We start from the raw sequence: 16,083 nt of genomic DNA on the forward strand, positions 1-16,083 counted from the left end.
ACATATATAGCTTGTAATCTTCCTATGATTAACTTTTTTCAGAGTCAGTAAATGTGGTAGAAATAGGAAAATTGTCAAAAGGAAAGGAAAAGGACTAAAATTTCCTTTGAGGCAAAAAGGAAGAGTGCTACCAAATAAAGGAGTCTATAATAAATAAAATGCTACTGTACAAAATGATGGAGGAGGAAATGATAACCCAATCCACTGTTCTTGCCTTGGAAATCCTGTGGAGAGAGGAGGCTGGTGGGCTACAGTCCATGGAATCACAGAAGAGTCAGATGACTAGTGACTGAGCACGCATACGAAAAGGGGAATCAGTTGATGACAAAACAGGACCAAAACAGCCCACAGTTTTGGTAGAAGAATCAGGGCGATGTACGTGGAAGAGACAGTGCTCTTCTGTGGATAAGAGCTTGAGTTACAGTGTCAGAAAGAGCCTTGGTTTAGATACTGATTTGGGCAGGTTCTTGGTAACGTTCTGCAGTGAAATTTCTTCCACTCCAAGAGACATGTTATGATACCATCTTCCTGACGGGTGATTTATATCTGGCTAGGTAGTAACTCGAAACAATTCCAGGCTTGCCAAGTCATTTCATTAAATCTTGCTTTTAACAGTTTTACAGTCAAGCACACCTATAAAATACTTACACCTGTAAAATACTTACAGGAAGGTGAATTTACCTTCTTGATGTAATTAACCCACTTGAATTACTTTAATCCCCGAGGGTCATCTAACTCCAAAATTCTGGAAAGCAATTTTCAAGGAGTGCATATGCTTCTTTCCTATAGAAATACAACTGCTTTACTCTAATTCTTGCCTCTTGCTTGATTTCTGTTTAAATTTTCTGTTTTGTAACTGACATAACGCTTTATTTTGGTGGCCCTAAAGATAGTCATGTGTTTATACCAAGGGGGTGAATTCAGGTGTCATTCAGTCAGAGCTGCTGAGAAGAAGGCTCAGTCAATAATTTAACTTTAATTTAAACTTAATAGTTTGACAAGCAACCCAGTCAGTAATTATCTCCCCTCTGACTTGAGGACTTTGGCTTATTATGCAAAAGCCTGCCTTTAGCTGAAGGACACACACCCAGAATGGAGATTAAACAGGTGAACTTGACTTCATATATTGGCCTCTTTAATATCCAATTCTTCCTAGTTAGTCCATAAATCTTAAGGATATATATATATATATATAAATATATATATATATATATAAAACTGGATTTATAAATATAAATCCTAAAGAATATAAATATTAAAATATAATAACATTATTATGTAAAACCATTTATCATCACAAGTTTCTGAGATAATTTATAAAATCTAATGTTTATCTCTGAAATAGATGATCAGAACACTTTAAATGAAAGTTTAAGTCTGCTGAAATCTAACTCTTTAATCTCTGATATTCTTCTTTATCTACAGAAGCATGGCAAACTGTTGTATTTCTTTAAAAGCTTGTTATCATTGGTAACTTTGAGTAGTCTCTGAAATGTAATTTAAATATTCTATGAATATATCTTTTGATAGATTGACATGTAAATGTTAATGTAAAACCATATGTACCACACAGAATATAGTTTTAATTACTTCCAAATAATTGTACTTGAATGAACAAAAAGGGAGAAATTTTCCATTCATCCACGTACAATTATTTGAAAGTAATAATTGGGAGAAAACAACTTATTTTACAAATTAAATCATTTACTGTGCTAGTCTAAATTATGTAACAACTTCTGTTTCTGTAGTAGAATGTAACTGCCTTACAATTAATAAGATGATAAAGGAAGTTTCAACTGCAAATAAGATCCTGAAATCTCAAGATAAAATTAAGATTCATGAACCAGCAGTGATGGAAAGTAGCTACTTTTTAGGTCCCATTCAATATTTAATTTGAAAAAAAATATAAGTAAATAAAAATTTCTAGGGATTAATACCTTGTAAATGGGTAAATAACATCATTTTTGTGCCAAAGTTTAACCAAATAGGTGTTTTCTTTTCTTGCATAAAATTTTTGCACTAAAAATAAAAGGCTTCTGGAAAGAATTTTTAATGATACAGATTTTTAGAAAATCCTTAACAAATGTATATATGATTTCCAAGGCTGTGTGAAGTGGATATCTTTTCAAATGATGTACATTTAAATAACTCAGTGTCTCTATGGGCTCTTCCAAAGTTCATGGACTATTAGAGCAATTGGATCAAAGTGACTCAGACAAGGAAAAAAATAAAATGACTAAACTAAGTCTTACATTTGTTTAAATTCAAAATAATTCTTAAAAAATAAACTGTATTTTCTGAACATACCATAAATTTTAAATAAAAATTAGCAATCAGGTTTACTTTTGGTTTCTTATAGAGAGAAGTAAGTATGGAGACAAAAATAGCTTATTACTACTTCAGCTAGAATTCTGAGTCAGGTGACTTAGAAAGTAGGGATCACTGAATTGCCTCTAGAGAATAATACATTATTTCAAAATTAGCATGAATTTGATATTTAATAACACAAACTTTGTTTAATAGTTACATTGAACACCTACTCATTAAAACTTTAATGAAGATAAATTAAAACACCAATATTTCTTATTGAAAATGCCAAGTACCACAAATGAAATTTTGTAAACAAGGTTCATATCTCAAAAAACTGTAAAGTTTTATGAAAATAGCCATCATACTCACATAGTCTCCGCAAAACATTTTGATGATGGTGTTTAACTTCAGGGCAGATCAGAAGGTGTTTAGTGTGTGGTCAGTTGAAAGGCTTGTTTCACCGTGTCCCTAGAAAGAACTGAAGTTCACTGTTCAATCCAATTTAAGTATGTCTACTGTCCACTTTGGTTTCTCAAGCAAGAAAACACAGGGTCAGTTATGGACAAGCATTTATTAATATACTGAGCCACCAGTCACAGGCAGAATTAATGCACAAAACAAACAGAACCAGTAGCCTAACCCCTGGCTCTGTGTTGATTTAAGAAACATTAATTATCGAACCAATCAAAGCAGTGTAATCTTTTGAGAAAGCTGGTGACTTATGGAAAGTGGGTTGATTAACCACATAGTTAATGATTTATTTTCTGCTTTGTTGTTTTTAACACTCAGACTTTTTCAGTTCCTCCAGCCTCTAGCTTCATGCTTCACATGGCTAGGTTTTTATATGCATCTATACCATTCACTTGGAGAAGGAAATGGCAACCTGCTCCAGTATTCTTCCCTGGAAAATCCCGTGGATGGAGGAGCCTGACAGGCTATGGTCAATGGGGTCGCAAAGAGTTCCACACGACTGAGCGACTAACACACATACCATTCACTAAATATATTAAACTGTTATGTATCTTATGTTACAAAATAGTTTATTTAGGAAAGAAATGATTACCCAACAGGAGAAGTTTTGGAGAAATCATATACGTGCACCATCATTTGTACACTTGGGCTTCCCTCATAGCTCGGTTGGTGAAGAATCCGCTTGCAATGCAGGAGACCCTGGTTTGATTCCTGGTTTGGGAAGATCTGCTGGAGAAGGGATAGGCTACCCAATCTGGTATTCTTGGGCTTCTCTGGTGGCTCAGCTAGTAAAGAATCCGCCTGCAATGTGGGAGACCTGGGTTCGATCCCTGGAGAAGAGAAAGGCTACCCACTACAGTATTCTGGCCTGGAGAAATCCATGTATAATCCATGGGGTCACAAAGAGTCACACACGACTGAGTGACTTTCACTTTCATTTGTACACTTTCCTATGTATATACATTATTTTAGGATTTAGCCTTATTACATTTTGAGGAAACATTTTTAAAGACAGCTTCAAAGTCCAACATATTGTTAGGAAATATCTGTAAGCATATGTTTCATACATTATTTCCCCAAAATCACAAAATAAATATGTATTATAGCATTTTACTGCTACTTGCCACTTAGTGAACAATCCAGTGTTCATTTGTTGTTGTTGTGGGTCAGTCACCAAGTCCTGTCTGGCTCTTTGAGACCCCATGAACTGCAGGCTTCCCTGTCCCTTGCCATCTCCTGGAGTTTACCCGAGTTCATGTATGTTGCATTGGTGATACCATCCAACCATCTCATCCGCTGTCGCCCCCCTTCTCCTTCTGCCTTCAATCTTTCCTGGCATCAGGATCTTTTCTAATGAGTCAGCTCTTCCCATCAGGTGGCACACGTGTTGGAGCTTCAGTATCAGTATTTCCAATGAATACTCAGGGTTGATTTCCTTTAGGATTGACTGGTTTGATATCCTTGCTGTCAAAGGGACTCTCAAGAGTCTTCTCCAGCACCACAGTTCAAAAGCACCACAGTTCAAAAGCTCAACTTTCTTTATGGTCCAACTCTCACATCTGTACATGACTACTGGAAAGACCATAGCTTTTTTTTTTTTTCCATTTTAAAATTTTTTTCCCCTTTATTTATTTATTTATTTTTCCAGTGGGTTTTGTCATACATTGATATGAATCAGCCATAGATTTACACGTATTCCCCATGCCGATCCCCACCTCCCACCTCCCTCTCCACCCGATTCCTCTGGGTCTTCCCAGTGCACCAGGCCCGAGCACTTGTCTCATGCATAGCCGCTATGGAAAATAGTGTGGAGATTTCTTAAAAAACTGGAAATAGAACTGCCATATGACCCAGCAATCCCACTTCTGGGCATACACACTGAGGAAACCAGATCTGAAAGAGACACGTGCACCCCAATGTTCATCACAGCACTGTTTATAATAGCCAGGACATGGAAGCAACCTAGATGCCCATCCGCAGACAAATGGATAAGAAAGCTGTGATACATATATACACCATGGAATATTACTCAGCCGTTAAAAAGAATTCATTTGAACCAGTTCTAATGAGATGGAAGACCATAGCTTTGACTAGTCGGACCTTTGTCGGCAAAGTGACGTCTTTGCTCTTTAAGACACTGTCTAGGTTTGTTAACAGCTTTCCTGCCAAGAAGCAACTGTCTTCTAATTTCTTGGCTGCAGTCACCAGCGGCAGTGATTTTAAAGCCTAAGAAGAGGAAATCTGTTATTGTTTCCACCTTTCCCCCTTCTATTTGCCATTAAGTGATGGGACCAGATGCCATGATCTTAGTTTTTTTAATAATGAGTTTTAAGCCGGCTTTTTCACTCTCCTCCACCCTCATCAATAAGCTCTTTAGTTCCTCTTCACTTTCTGCCATTAGAGTAGTATCATACATATCTGAGGTTGTTGATATTTCTCCCAGCAATCTTGTTTCCAGCTTGTAACTCATCCAGCCTGGCATTTCACATGATGTACTTAACATCTAAGTTAAGTAAACAGGGTGGCAATAAACATCCTTGGAATACTCCTTTCTCAACCTGAACTGGTCAGTTGTTCCATACAAGGTTCTAACTGTTGTTTCTTGACCTGCATACAGGTTTCTCAGGAGACAGATAAGATAGTCTGGTATTCCCATCTTTTTAAGAACTTTCCACAGTTTGTTGTGATCCATGCAGTCAAAGGCTTTAGTGTAGTCAGTGAAGCAGAGGTAAATGTTTTTCTGGAATTCCCTTGCTGTCCCTTGATACCATAGTTTTCTTCTGCTGATTTGCATCATTGTAGCTATGGGGGTTGAGAAGATCAGGAATCAAAGAGCCACAAATTCAGGTCTGAAAGCCTCACATTCACACTTTTTTTTTCATGGCGGAAATTGCTTTATAATGTTTTGTTGGTTTTAGAACAACGCGAATCACTGATAATTATATATACGCCCTCCCGCTGGAGCCTCCCTCCCACCCCCACACCCGCCCCACTGGGTCATCACAGAGCGCGGGGCGGAGCTCCCTGTGCTCACAGCAGCTTCCCACTCGCTGTCTCACACACGGCTGTGTGTACATGTCAGTGTGACCTCCCAGTCTGCCCCACCCTCTCCTTCCTCCCCGCATCCACAAGTCTGCTCTCCACTAGGCTCATCAGGACCGTTCTTCTAGATTCTCTACATATGCTTTAGTATTCCCAGGTGGCTCAGAATCTGCCTGCCAATGTAAGAGACCAAGTGTGATTCCTGGGTCAGGAAGATACCCTTGAGTAGGATATGGCAACCCACTCCAGTATTGCAGCTGGAGAAATCTCACGGACAGGGGAGCCTGGCAGGCTACACACAGACCATTGGGTCACAAATGGTCAGACACAACTGATTGACACACACATATACAATACTTCTTTTGACTTACTTCACTCTGTATAATAAACTCTGTGTTCATCCACCTCACTATAACTGACTCAAAGTCATTCCTTTTCATGACTGAGTAATATTCCATTGTATGTATGTAACACATCTTCTTTATCCATTCAGCTGTTGATGGACATCTAGGTTGCTCCTATGTCCAGCATTATTATAAATAAAGATGCAGTGAACGCTGAGGTACATGTGTATTTTTGAGTTGTGGTTTTCTCAGGGTATATGCCCAGGGATTGCTGAGTCATGTTGTTGATTTATTCCTAATTTTTTAAGGAATCTCCATACTGTTCTTCACAGTAGCTGTATGAATTTACATTCCCTTTAACAGTGCAAGAGTGTTCCCTTTTCTCCACATCCTCTCCAGCATTTATTGTTTGTAGATTTTTGCTTTTTTTTTTGATGATGGCCATTCTAATTGAGGGCTTCCCTGATAGCTCCATTGGTAAGAATCTGCCTGTAATGCAGGAGACCCCAGTTTGATTTCTGGGTTAGGAAGATCCACTGGAGAAGGGGTAGGCTACCCACTCCACTATTCTTGGGCTTCCCTTGTGGCTCAGCTGGTAAAGAATCTGCCTGCAATGAGGGAGACCTGGGTTCGATCCCTGGCTTGGGATGATCTCCTGAAGAAGGGAAAGGCTACGCACTCCAGTATTCTGGACTGGAGAATTCCACGGACTGTATAGTCCATGGGGTTGCAAAGAGTCAGACATGACCGATCAACTTTCGCTTCACTTCACTTCATCCTAACTGAGGGCTTCCCTGGTGGCCCAGACAGTAAAGAATCTGCCTGCAGTTCAGGAGTCCCAGGTTCAATCTCTGGGTTGGGAAGATCCCTTGGGGAAGGAAATGGCAACCCATTCCAGTATTCTTGCCTGGAAAATTTCATGGACAGAGAAACCTGGTGGGTTAGGGGTCCATGGGGTTGCAGTTGGACCTGACTGAGTGACTAAAACTTTTATTCTAACCATGTGAAGTGATACCTCATATAGTTTTAATTTTAATTGCTCTAATAATGAGTGATGTTGAGCATCTTTTCATGTGTTTATTGGTCATCTGTACATCTTCCTTGGACAAATGTCTGTTTAGGTCTTCTGCCCATGTTTTGATTGTGTTGTTTTTCCAATATTGAGCTGCATGAGCTGCTTATATATTTTGGAGATAAATCCTTTGTCAGTTGCTTCATTTGCAATTATTTTCTCTCATTCTGACGGTTCCCTTTTCATCTTGTTTGTAGTTTCCCTTGCTGTACAAAAGCTTTTAAGTTTAATTAGGCTCCATATGTTTATTTTTGTTTTTATTTCCATTACTCTGTGAGGCGGGTCATAGAGGATCTTACTGTGATTTATGTCATACAGAATACTACCTATGTTTAACTCTAAAAGTTTTATTGTTTCTGGTCTTGCATTTAGACCTTTCATCCATGTTGAGTTTATTTTTGTGTATGGTGTTAGGAAGTGTTCTAATTTCATTCTTTTACACATAGCTGTCCAGTTTTCTCAGCACCACTTATTGAAGAGTCTGTCTTTTCTTCATTGTATGTTCTTGCTCCTTTGTCAAAGATAAGGTGCCAGTATGTGCATGAGTTTATCTCTGGGCTTTCTGCCTTGTTCCATTGATGTGTATTTCTGTTTTTGTGCCAGTGCCATACTGTTTCAATGACTGTAGCTTTGTAGTGTGTCTGAAGCCAGGAAGGTTGATTCCTCCAGCTCTGTTTTTCTTTCTTAAGATTGCTTTGGCTACTTGGGGTCTTTTGTGCTTCCAAACAAATTGTAAAATTATTTGTTCTAGGTCTGTGAAAAAAAATATCTTTGGTAATTTATAGGGACTGCATTGAATCTGTAGTTTGCTTTAGGTAGTATAGTCATTTTCACAGTATTTATTCTTCCAGTCTGGGAACGTGGTATGTCTTTCCATCTGTTTGTGTCATCTTTGGTTTCTTTCATCAGAGTCTTACTGTTTTCTGCATACAGGTCTTATGTGTCTTTAGGTAGGCTTATTCCTAGGTATTTTATTCTTTTTGTTGCAAACACATTTCTTACTCTTAAGAACAGTTTTTTTTTTTTTTTTAAAGAGCAAAATTTCCTGTAGCCTCTATCTGATTTTGGATAATTTCTATTGCCTTTACATTTTCAACTTTTTATTTCATCTGGCTCTATAATTGTTATCTACTATAATTTTTTATCTACAGTGGTTGAGTCTACACAGCCATTTGACTTTAACATTCCTGGACATTCTCTCTCTGTGTCTCTCTGTTAAAAAAAAAAACAACATTTATTTATTTATGTTTGGCTGTTCTGGGTCTTTGTTGCTGCATAGGCTTTTCTCTAACTGTGGTAAGCAGGGTCTACTCTGAAGTTGTGGTGTGTGAGATCCTCATTTCACTGGCTTCTCTTGTTGTGGCTCCTGAGCTCTAGAGCACAAGCTTAGTGGTTGTGGCTCCCAGGTTTAGTTGCTCTGAAGCATGTGGAATCCTTCCAGACCAAGGATTGAACCTGTGTCCGCTGCATTGGCAGGTGGATTCTTAACCACTGGACCACCAGGGAAGTCCTGGATGTTCTCTCTTTATGCATGAAATGTAATTAGTAAAAATCCTGTGAACATAATCTTCTAAGTATTAAAATTTTCTTTCTTTAAAGAGATTTCCTTAGAGTATTAGTGCACAATTGGTAAAAAATATAAATATTTTTCAGGTATATTGTATCATAATGAGATAAATAAATGATTTTCTCAAATCCCTGTGGGTGAATGCTGCTGGTAGCTGGAATGAGAGAGTAATAGTAAACCAGCAAGCATTCCAGTGTTTTAAAAGAGGGGAAGCTTTGCAAAGCATATTCAGATCAGTATTGTGGTAGGAACAAGAGAAGTTTGTTTGTTTGTTTGGTTTTTCACAAGAACGTAATTCAGTTCTGTGAAGCTCTGAGTAATATGAACATTGTGAATGTCTCATTGAAATATTTACCAGTTTACAAGTTGACAAATTTGGTTCAGAAGGATTTGCTCTTGAATCATTATTATCATCATCTCAGTTTCTAATAAATACACTGAAAAGCACGAACTCCCTGATGACTATTAATTTTGCTCTTCTTACTTTCTTAGATACATCTTGTTTTCAGAGTTAAAATCAAACATAACTGGGGAAACACAATGCTACAAATAGGAAAAGTAGGAAAATTTTTACTCAAATTGTCACCTGGTATCAAAGACCTATATAACAATGCTTAATTTTCTTGGTTATCTTTAAATCCCTTGAAAGTACTTGAAAACTGGGCAGAAATCAGACACTGTGGAAATACTAGATGTATTAGTAGCTAAATACAATGTTTGAAAACAATTGATGGACAGGGAGGCCTGGTGTGCTGCAATTCATGGGTTCGCAAAGAGTCGGACATGACTGAGTGACTGAACTGAACTGAACTGAAGTATATAATTTAGACTTTTGCAGAATTAGAACAGCAGTGAACATCTGCAAGAAAGTAATTAATGTTAACCCAATGCAGCTGGTTTTCCAAGGTCCTAGGCATTACTCCCTGACTGCAGTGAGGGATGCTTCGCCTTACTCTGACTGCAGGGGTTGCACTGTCTCAGTCTCCTGCTCTGTGAACGTCTCCTCTTCCCCGGGACCTTCCTATTTGGAAATGTCCCCTGATTAGTATTAGGTCCTTTTCTGTTTCTGTGTAAACACTTGCCCTAATTTATCTCATTTAATTCCTGAGCTTTGAAACCATCTGTCTACTTAGGAGTCCCAATTTTCGGATTGGCCTTGAGTTCCAAAATGTTTATTCAACACCCTCACTTGAATGTCTAAAAAAGAGAAAAACAAATATCATGTGTTAATGCATATATATATGGAAGTCAAAAAAATTGATATAGATTATCTTATTTACAAAGCGGAAATATATATTCAGACATAGAGAACAAAGGAACAAATGCACAGACACCGAGGAGGGAGAGGATGGATGAGAGGCCGGGGCTGGCGCACGTGCCTGTTGACACTGGGGGTAGCCGATGAGCACGGCCGGCGTAGCTCAGGCGGCTGCACTCAGTGCCCTGCGACCCAGCAAAGGTGTCAGTCACGCGGTCATGTCCGACGCGGTGCAGCCCCGTGGGCTGCAGCCCCCCAGGCTCCCCTGTCCATGGGATTCTCCAGGCAAGCATACTGGAGTGGGTTGCCATTCCCTTCTCCAGGGGTCTTCCCGACACAGGATTTAACTCGGGTCTCCGGCACTGCAGGCAGTCTTCACCGTCAGAGCCAGCAGGGCGCCCGTGGTGGCCTGAAAGGGAAGGAGATTAAACAGAGGGGATGCGTGTACGTGCAGCTGATTCCCTCTCCTGTATGGCAAAGACCAGCGCAACACCGTAAAGCAACTATACCCCAATAACGTTTTTTTTTAATGTATCAGGAAGGACCAGACATTTTTATTCACCTCAATGCAGCCCACCCTCCCATGTGAGGCAAAGCCACCACATTCCTCCCACGACCCAGCCAGCTGCTCAAACCAGGATCTGGGTCTCACCCTCAGAGCCTTTGTGTGCCCTGACGCACCAGCAGGCCCTGCTGACACGCCTTGCACTGTGTCCTGACCTGGGTTGGCGTCTCCCCTCACACCAGCCAGACCTCTGCTCCTCACCCGCACAGAGCGGCAGGGTCCGGTCTCCATGCTGAACCAGAGAGTCAGATCCCCCTGTCACCCCTCTAACGTCCTTCCCTGACTGACAGTTCAAATGAAACCCATCTTCTGCCCCCACCTTGCCAGGCTGCGCATGGCCTTGCCCTGAGCCTTTCTGCCTGCTCATCTGCCTTTCCTTCCAGACCAAAGCCGTCTCCTGGAGGGCTTGTGGCCACCAAATGTGGCTCCTGCTCAGAACCTTAACTTGACATGTAAACCTGCTCTTCATTTATGTGGACCCCTGTGCCCATATTTGGCAAGCGTGGCTCTTTCTTCCTCCTGAGACCTCTGCTTGAACATTGCTTCCTTATAATATCTTAACCTGGCCAACCTGTCCTTTTTTTTTTAATTTGATTTTTTAAAACTGAAGTAGTATAATAATGAGTACAATTCAGACAGTGAAGACTCTGCCTGCAATGCAGGAGACCCTGGTTCAATCCCTGGGTTCGGAAGATCCCCTGGAGAAAGAAACGGCAACCCACTCCAGTATTCTAGTCTGAAAAATCCCATGAAACAGTGGAGCCTGGCAGGCTATAGTCCATGGGATCCCAAAGAGTCAGCCATGACTGAACGAGTAACACTTTCACTTTTCAGAGTTCGTTTATGGTGTTGTGTTAATTACTTCTGTACAGAAAAGTGATTGCTATATGTACATATATATACACACACATATGCCTTTTATTTGTATTCTTTTCCATAAGGCTTATCACAGGGTATGAAATGCAGTCCCTTGCTGTGCAGTAGGACTTTGTTGTTTATCCATCCTCTATGTAAAGCTTGCGCTGTGCTTGGCTTAGTCGCTGCGACGTGCCTGACTCTTTGTGACCACGTGGACTGTAGCCCTCCAGGCTCCTCTGTCCATGGGGATTCTCCAGGTGAGAATGCTGGAGTAGGTGGCCATGCCCTCCTCCAGGGAATCTTCCCAACTCAGGGATCAAACCCGGGTCTCCTGCATTGCAAGCAGACGCTTCACCATCTGAGCCACAAGGCAAGCTCATACATACTTATATATGATATATATAAAGCACCCAAAATATTTTTGAAGGCATGAATTTGCTTTTCTAAGGGTTGGGAACCGACGGCAAGGCAGCCGGTCGTGTTGGCGGCCGCTGGGTGTCCCTGTATGGCCATGCTCTCTCCATGTACGGTGCGTTCGGGTCGCCTGTTAGTGTAAAGACCAAAGTTACAGGTCATCCAAATTCATCTACTTTTCAGGAATTTTCTTTTCCAGGACTTTAAAAATGTTATCATTGGTCATCCTAGCTAGCAATTCCTGAAACCTCCATCTTTGTAAACCTCAAGACTCTCTCCAAAGCAAAATAGGAAATGTTAGCTTTCCTGAATTGTGTTGCTTATCAATTATAACAATAGATTTTCATTGTATAAACCACATTTGTCCAACTCTAAATGTCACTGTCAATTTCATATATCCTCTGACTCAGACAATTGCCCTGCTGTGGGGATCGGACCCCTGCTGCTATTCCCCCACCTGCCAAGGATATGTCCACGCCTACTAATACTCCTGTTTTCCCCCCTAGTTCCTTCATCCTACTGAGTTTTGCGTGGTTCTATATATGCTTTTCCACTGGTCAGGTCTTCCTGTACACTCTCAGCTGGTGTTCTGTATGCACTTCTGTGTCTGAAGGTGTATTCCTGATGTATCCATGGAGAGAGATGTATCCCACTGTCACCTACTCCTCCACCGTCTGTTCCCCCTCATCTTTTTTTTTTTAACTGTACAAAAAATAAACAAATTAACTTAAGTTACCACTTCAGTCCTTACGTTGATTGTTTATAAAAATAACAGTTTGAAATACATTATTGAAAGTGAATACACATAATAAATAGAAAATAAGGATGCATGGTGCTGCAGACATATCAACCAACTTATCTTGATCTAACGCCCACTGCTGTAGACAAAATCTGACACAAATTCAGCATTACTGACACAGCAGTCAGAGTATCAGGGTTGCAAACTATGAGAAAATTAGCTTAAAACTCTGGAACAAAAAAACCCTCTGGATCACTCACCAAAAGAAAAAATACAATTGTTGTTTATCTGGAAGTTAACCTCAGTATAATACTGAATTATCTACTACTACCCATAGGGACAATTTAAAAAATAAAAGTGCCAGGAAAACTTCATTAACAGTATTTTTAAGTCAGTTTTTACTTTAAATATCTGATTATTACTCAAATATCCTAAGCCATGAGGCAGGCCCTAAGGCAATAAATTATAAGTAGTCTGAAATTAATAACTTAAACGTGACATGGTTAACACAGTACACACTGCGTGAGTATCTCAGCCAACCTCTTTCAGGTGAGGTGACAGAAGGTTTACATTTACAGTTTCAACTTCTGCTCAAAAGAGTGATGTCAGTATTCTAGCAACAGTGATGACATCTTATTATTGTAAATATGCTAACATACACACTTCTCTGAATTATGCTTGATTGAATTCTATGTACATGTGGTTCCATATTCCAAGTGTAAAATTTCAATGTTATGGGCTTATAATCAAAGCTGGGTTTCTGAAAGCAAATGATGAAAGCACTTCCTAAAAGTGAATAAACTAGATACAAGTAGGTGACCATTTCATTTTTTCTTTACATGTGATGAACTTCAGTTCAGTTTAGTCGCTCAGTCTTGTCCGACTCTTTGCGACCCCATGAACTGCAGCACACCAGGCCTCACTGTCCATCACCAACTCTTGGAGTCCACCCAAACCTATGTCCATCGAGTCGGTGATGCCATCCAACCATCTCATCCTCTGTCATCCCATTCTCCATCTGCCCTCAATCTTTCCCAGTATCAGGGGCTTTTCCAATGAGTCAACTCTTCGCATCAGGTGGCCAAAGTATTGGAGTTTCAACTTCAGCATCAGTCCTTCCAATGAACACCCAGGACTGATCTCCTTTAGGATGGACTGGTTGGATCTCCTTGCAGTCCAAGGGACTCTCAAGAGTCTTCTCCAACACCACAGTTCAAAGGCATCAATTCTTTGGCGCTCAGCTTTCTTTGTAGTCCAACTCTCACATCCATACATGACCACTAGAATGATGAAGTATCAATTCCCGAGGTATGTTTGTTTCTGGAACATACAGCTTACATGTGCTGCTTTCAAAGACAGCCACCATCTGCTTTACAACTTCACTGAAAAACACTGTGGCAAGCTGAGAGTGTAGAAGTGAGCAAAATTCAAAAGAAATTGAAAAATCCAAAGTACAAGTTATTGGGTAGCCAGGAAGACCTGGGTGAACTTGCCAAATAGTCTCCAAATGAAGAGCTTCCCATCAGCACAGGATACCTTCACCAAGTGTGGTTTCACTACGGTTACTACTGGTGTACTGCACTTCAGTACAGGTGGAAATCCAATTTCTAATCGTGTTTTGCAGTATTCAGATCTCCTTGACATTATATCTGATTTTTTGCACCAAAAAACAAAATGCTTGTAATTCTCCATTCCATCATACATTGCCTGAATAGAATAACCTACAATTCTCCTTTCTGAATATTCCTTTCTTTTGTTTATTAATGGTGCAGCGATTCTGAAGAAGGTTCCTGCGTGTATCTTCTTAGGCAAACTTGAGGTACATAGTGGAAGAGTTCTGCCATCAGCATATACCAGAGGAAGCTGAATGACGTGCCTCACAGGCTCTGGTGTCTGCTGCCGACTTTGGACAGCGTCCCGAGACCACCTTTGGGCTCTATTACCTGATGAGCTGCCACGATCATCTTAGTGAAGACTGCCACCAGTAAGCTGGGACCAGGCCCCAATCATCATCTTTTCAAGTGAATTTTGGTCTCTTAAAAACTCTGAGGGAAAGAATATTTCTTGTGTTTTTAACTGCAGGAAAGTAGATTTTAAGTCTATTTAGACAAAGGCTTTTTAAATATAATTAAATATATAATTTTTAATATAGTTAAATTATATAATTTTTTATATAATTACAAAGCAACAGCCATACAACAGAAAATTCACAATTATCTTTGCTGATACCCTAAACTCTCAAGTTTGAAAATAGCAATTGGCGAGACTTAGAACTTCCCTAAGTGAAATTTTGGCAGCTTGTCACACAGATAGAAAAGTCAGAGTAGAACAAGGAAGACTCAAGTACTCTTACATGACAGAAGAGGACAATGCTGTCTTCTAAAATTACTACGGCCAGAAAATAATGAATGTACTTTTTATGCTCTTACCACTCTTCTCTTTTACTCCTCTTTTTATGTACTGCACAAGAATTTTGGTATGCAGATATTTAAAAATGCCCATTGTCACAAAATTCTTTCTTTTTTTTAAAGTGAAAGTTCTAATAGAATCATGCAATGCTCTGCATTAGGCCTAACCTTGAAAACCACTGTCTAACCACTGTCATCTAGTGGTCATATTTTAGAACACAGTGACTCTAATCATTATTACCCTCTTTCCAAGACAAGTAACAGCTTTTTAAAAATGGCTGTGATGACCATTAAAGCAGATATACACACATAACCCATAAAAAAAAATCCCCAGATAGCTAACATACTGAAGTACCCCAATACATCAAATGCATCTTAATATTTTGTAATACATTTATCTTTACCTGTTCATGTTCTTGAGCATTATAAATGATTCAACTTAATGAAGCTAATCCCAGGCAGAGTTGAAAAGAAAATATCAATTCATACTTAAGTATGAACAGACTAATAATCTCCATGTCACCTCACCTCTGCCCCTCAAATCTCATGGGGTTGTTCATAACATTTTTACAAGTTATGCTCCTTTTTAAAATTTTAGAAAATGTTTTATCCTTTTTATTCTTCTTAGCCCAAATGACCAAAATATAAAATCAAGTTATTGGAACTAAAATGATAACAACCAGTATTAGAAACCCATGTATTTTAGTATCCCAAAGATAAACATGCACAGTTATTCTTAGCTGACACATAAGCCATGTGAGAGTCACTGCAGAGAACCTCACAGCTCAGGCCATCCCAGTGGAGCTGCTCTGGTAATAAGAGTGAGATAGAAGATTTCTGGGCTCAACATCAAGGAGGATCAGGCAAACACATAAGCATTAAAAATAAAAAGAAAGGAGGAAAGGTTTTCAAACACAAGCAAGCTAGAAAGAGACAGGGAGACCTAGCCAAGATGGTCATTCCCTCTGACTTAATCATAGAACTGAGAAAGAAAAAAGCTAAAAGGAATAAAATCCAAGCTCCACAGCTTTGCAT

At 39.6% G+C, this 16,083-nt stretch overlaps 1 protein-coding gene and 1 pseudogene across 1 annotated transcript in view; both read right to left on the bottom strand.

The window, feature by feature from the left end:
• ANXA10 (annexin A10) overlaps positions 1-2,910 on the bottom strand; it is a 74,930-nt gene extending 72,020 nt beyond the window's left edge. Inside the window, exon 1 of the mRNA XM_043487102.1 lies at positions 2,680-2,910. Within this exon, the coding sequence (XP_043343037.1) occupies positions 2,680-2,697 (18 nt within the window). The 5' untranslated portion in view covers positions 2,698-2,910. The remainder of the gene's footprint in view (positions 1-2,679) is intronic.
• Positions 2,911-13,821: 10,911 nt separating this feature from the next.
• LOC122452971 lies at positions 13,822-15,142 on the bottom strand (annotated as a pseudogene).
• Between the last annotated feature and the right edge of the window lie 941 nt (positions 15,143-16,083).

This window comes from Cervus canadensis, chromosome 14, assembly GCF_019320065.1.
Source record: "Cervus canadensis isolate Bull #8, Minnesota chromosome 14, ASM1932006v1, whole genome shotgun sequence".
Lineage (NCBI taxonomy): Eukaryota > Metazoa > Chordata > Mammalia > Artiodactyla > Cervidae > Cervus > Cervus canadensis.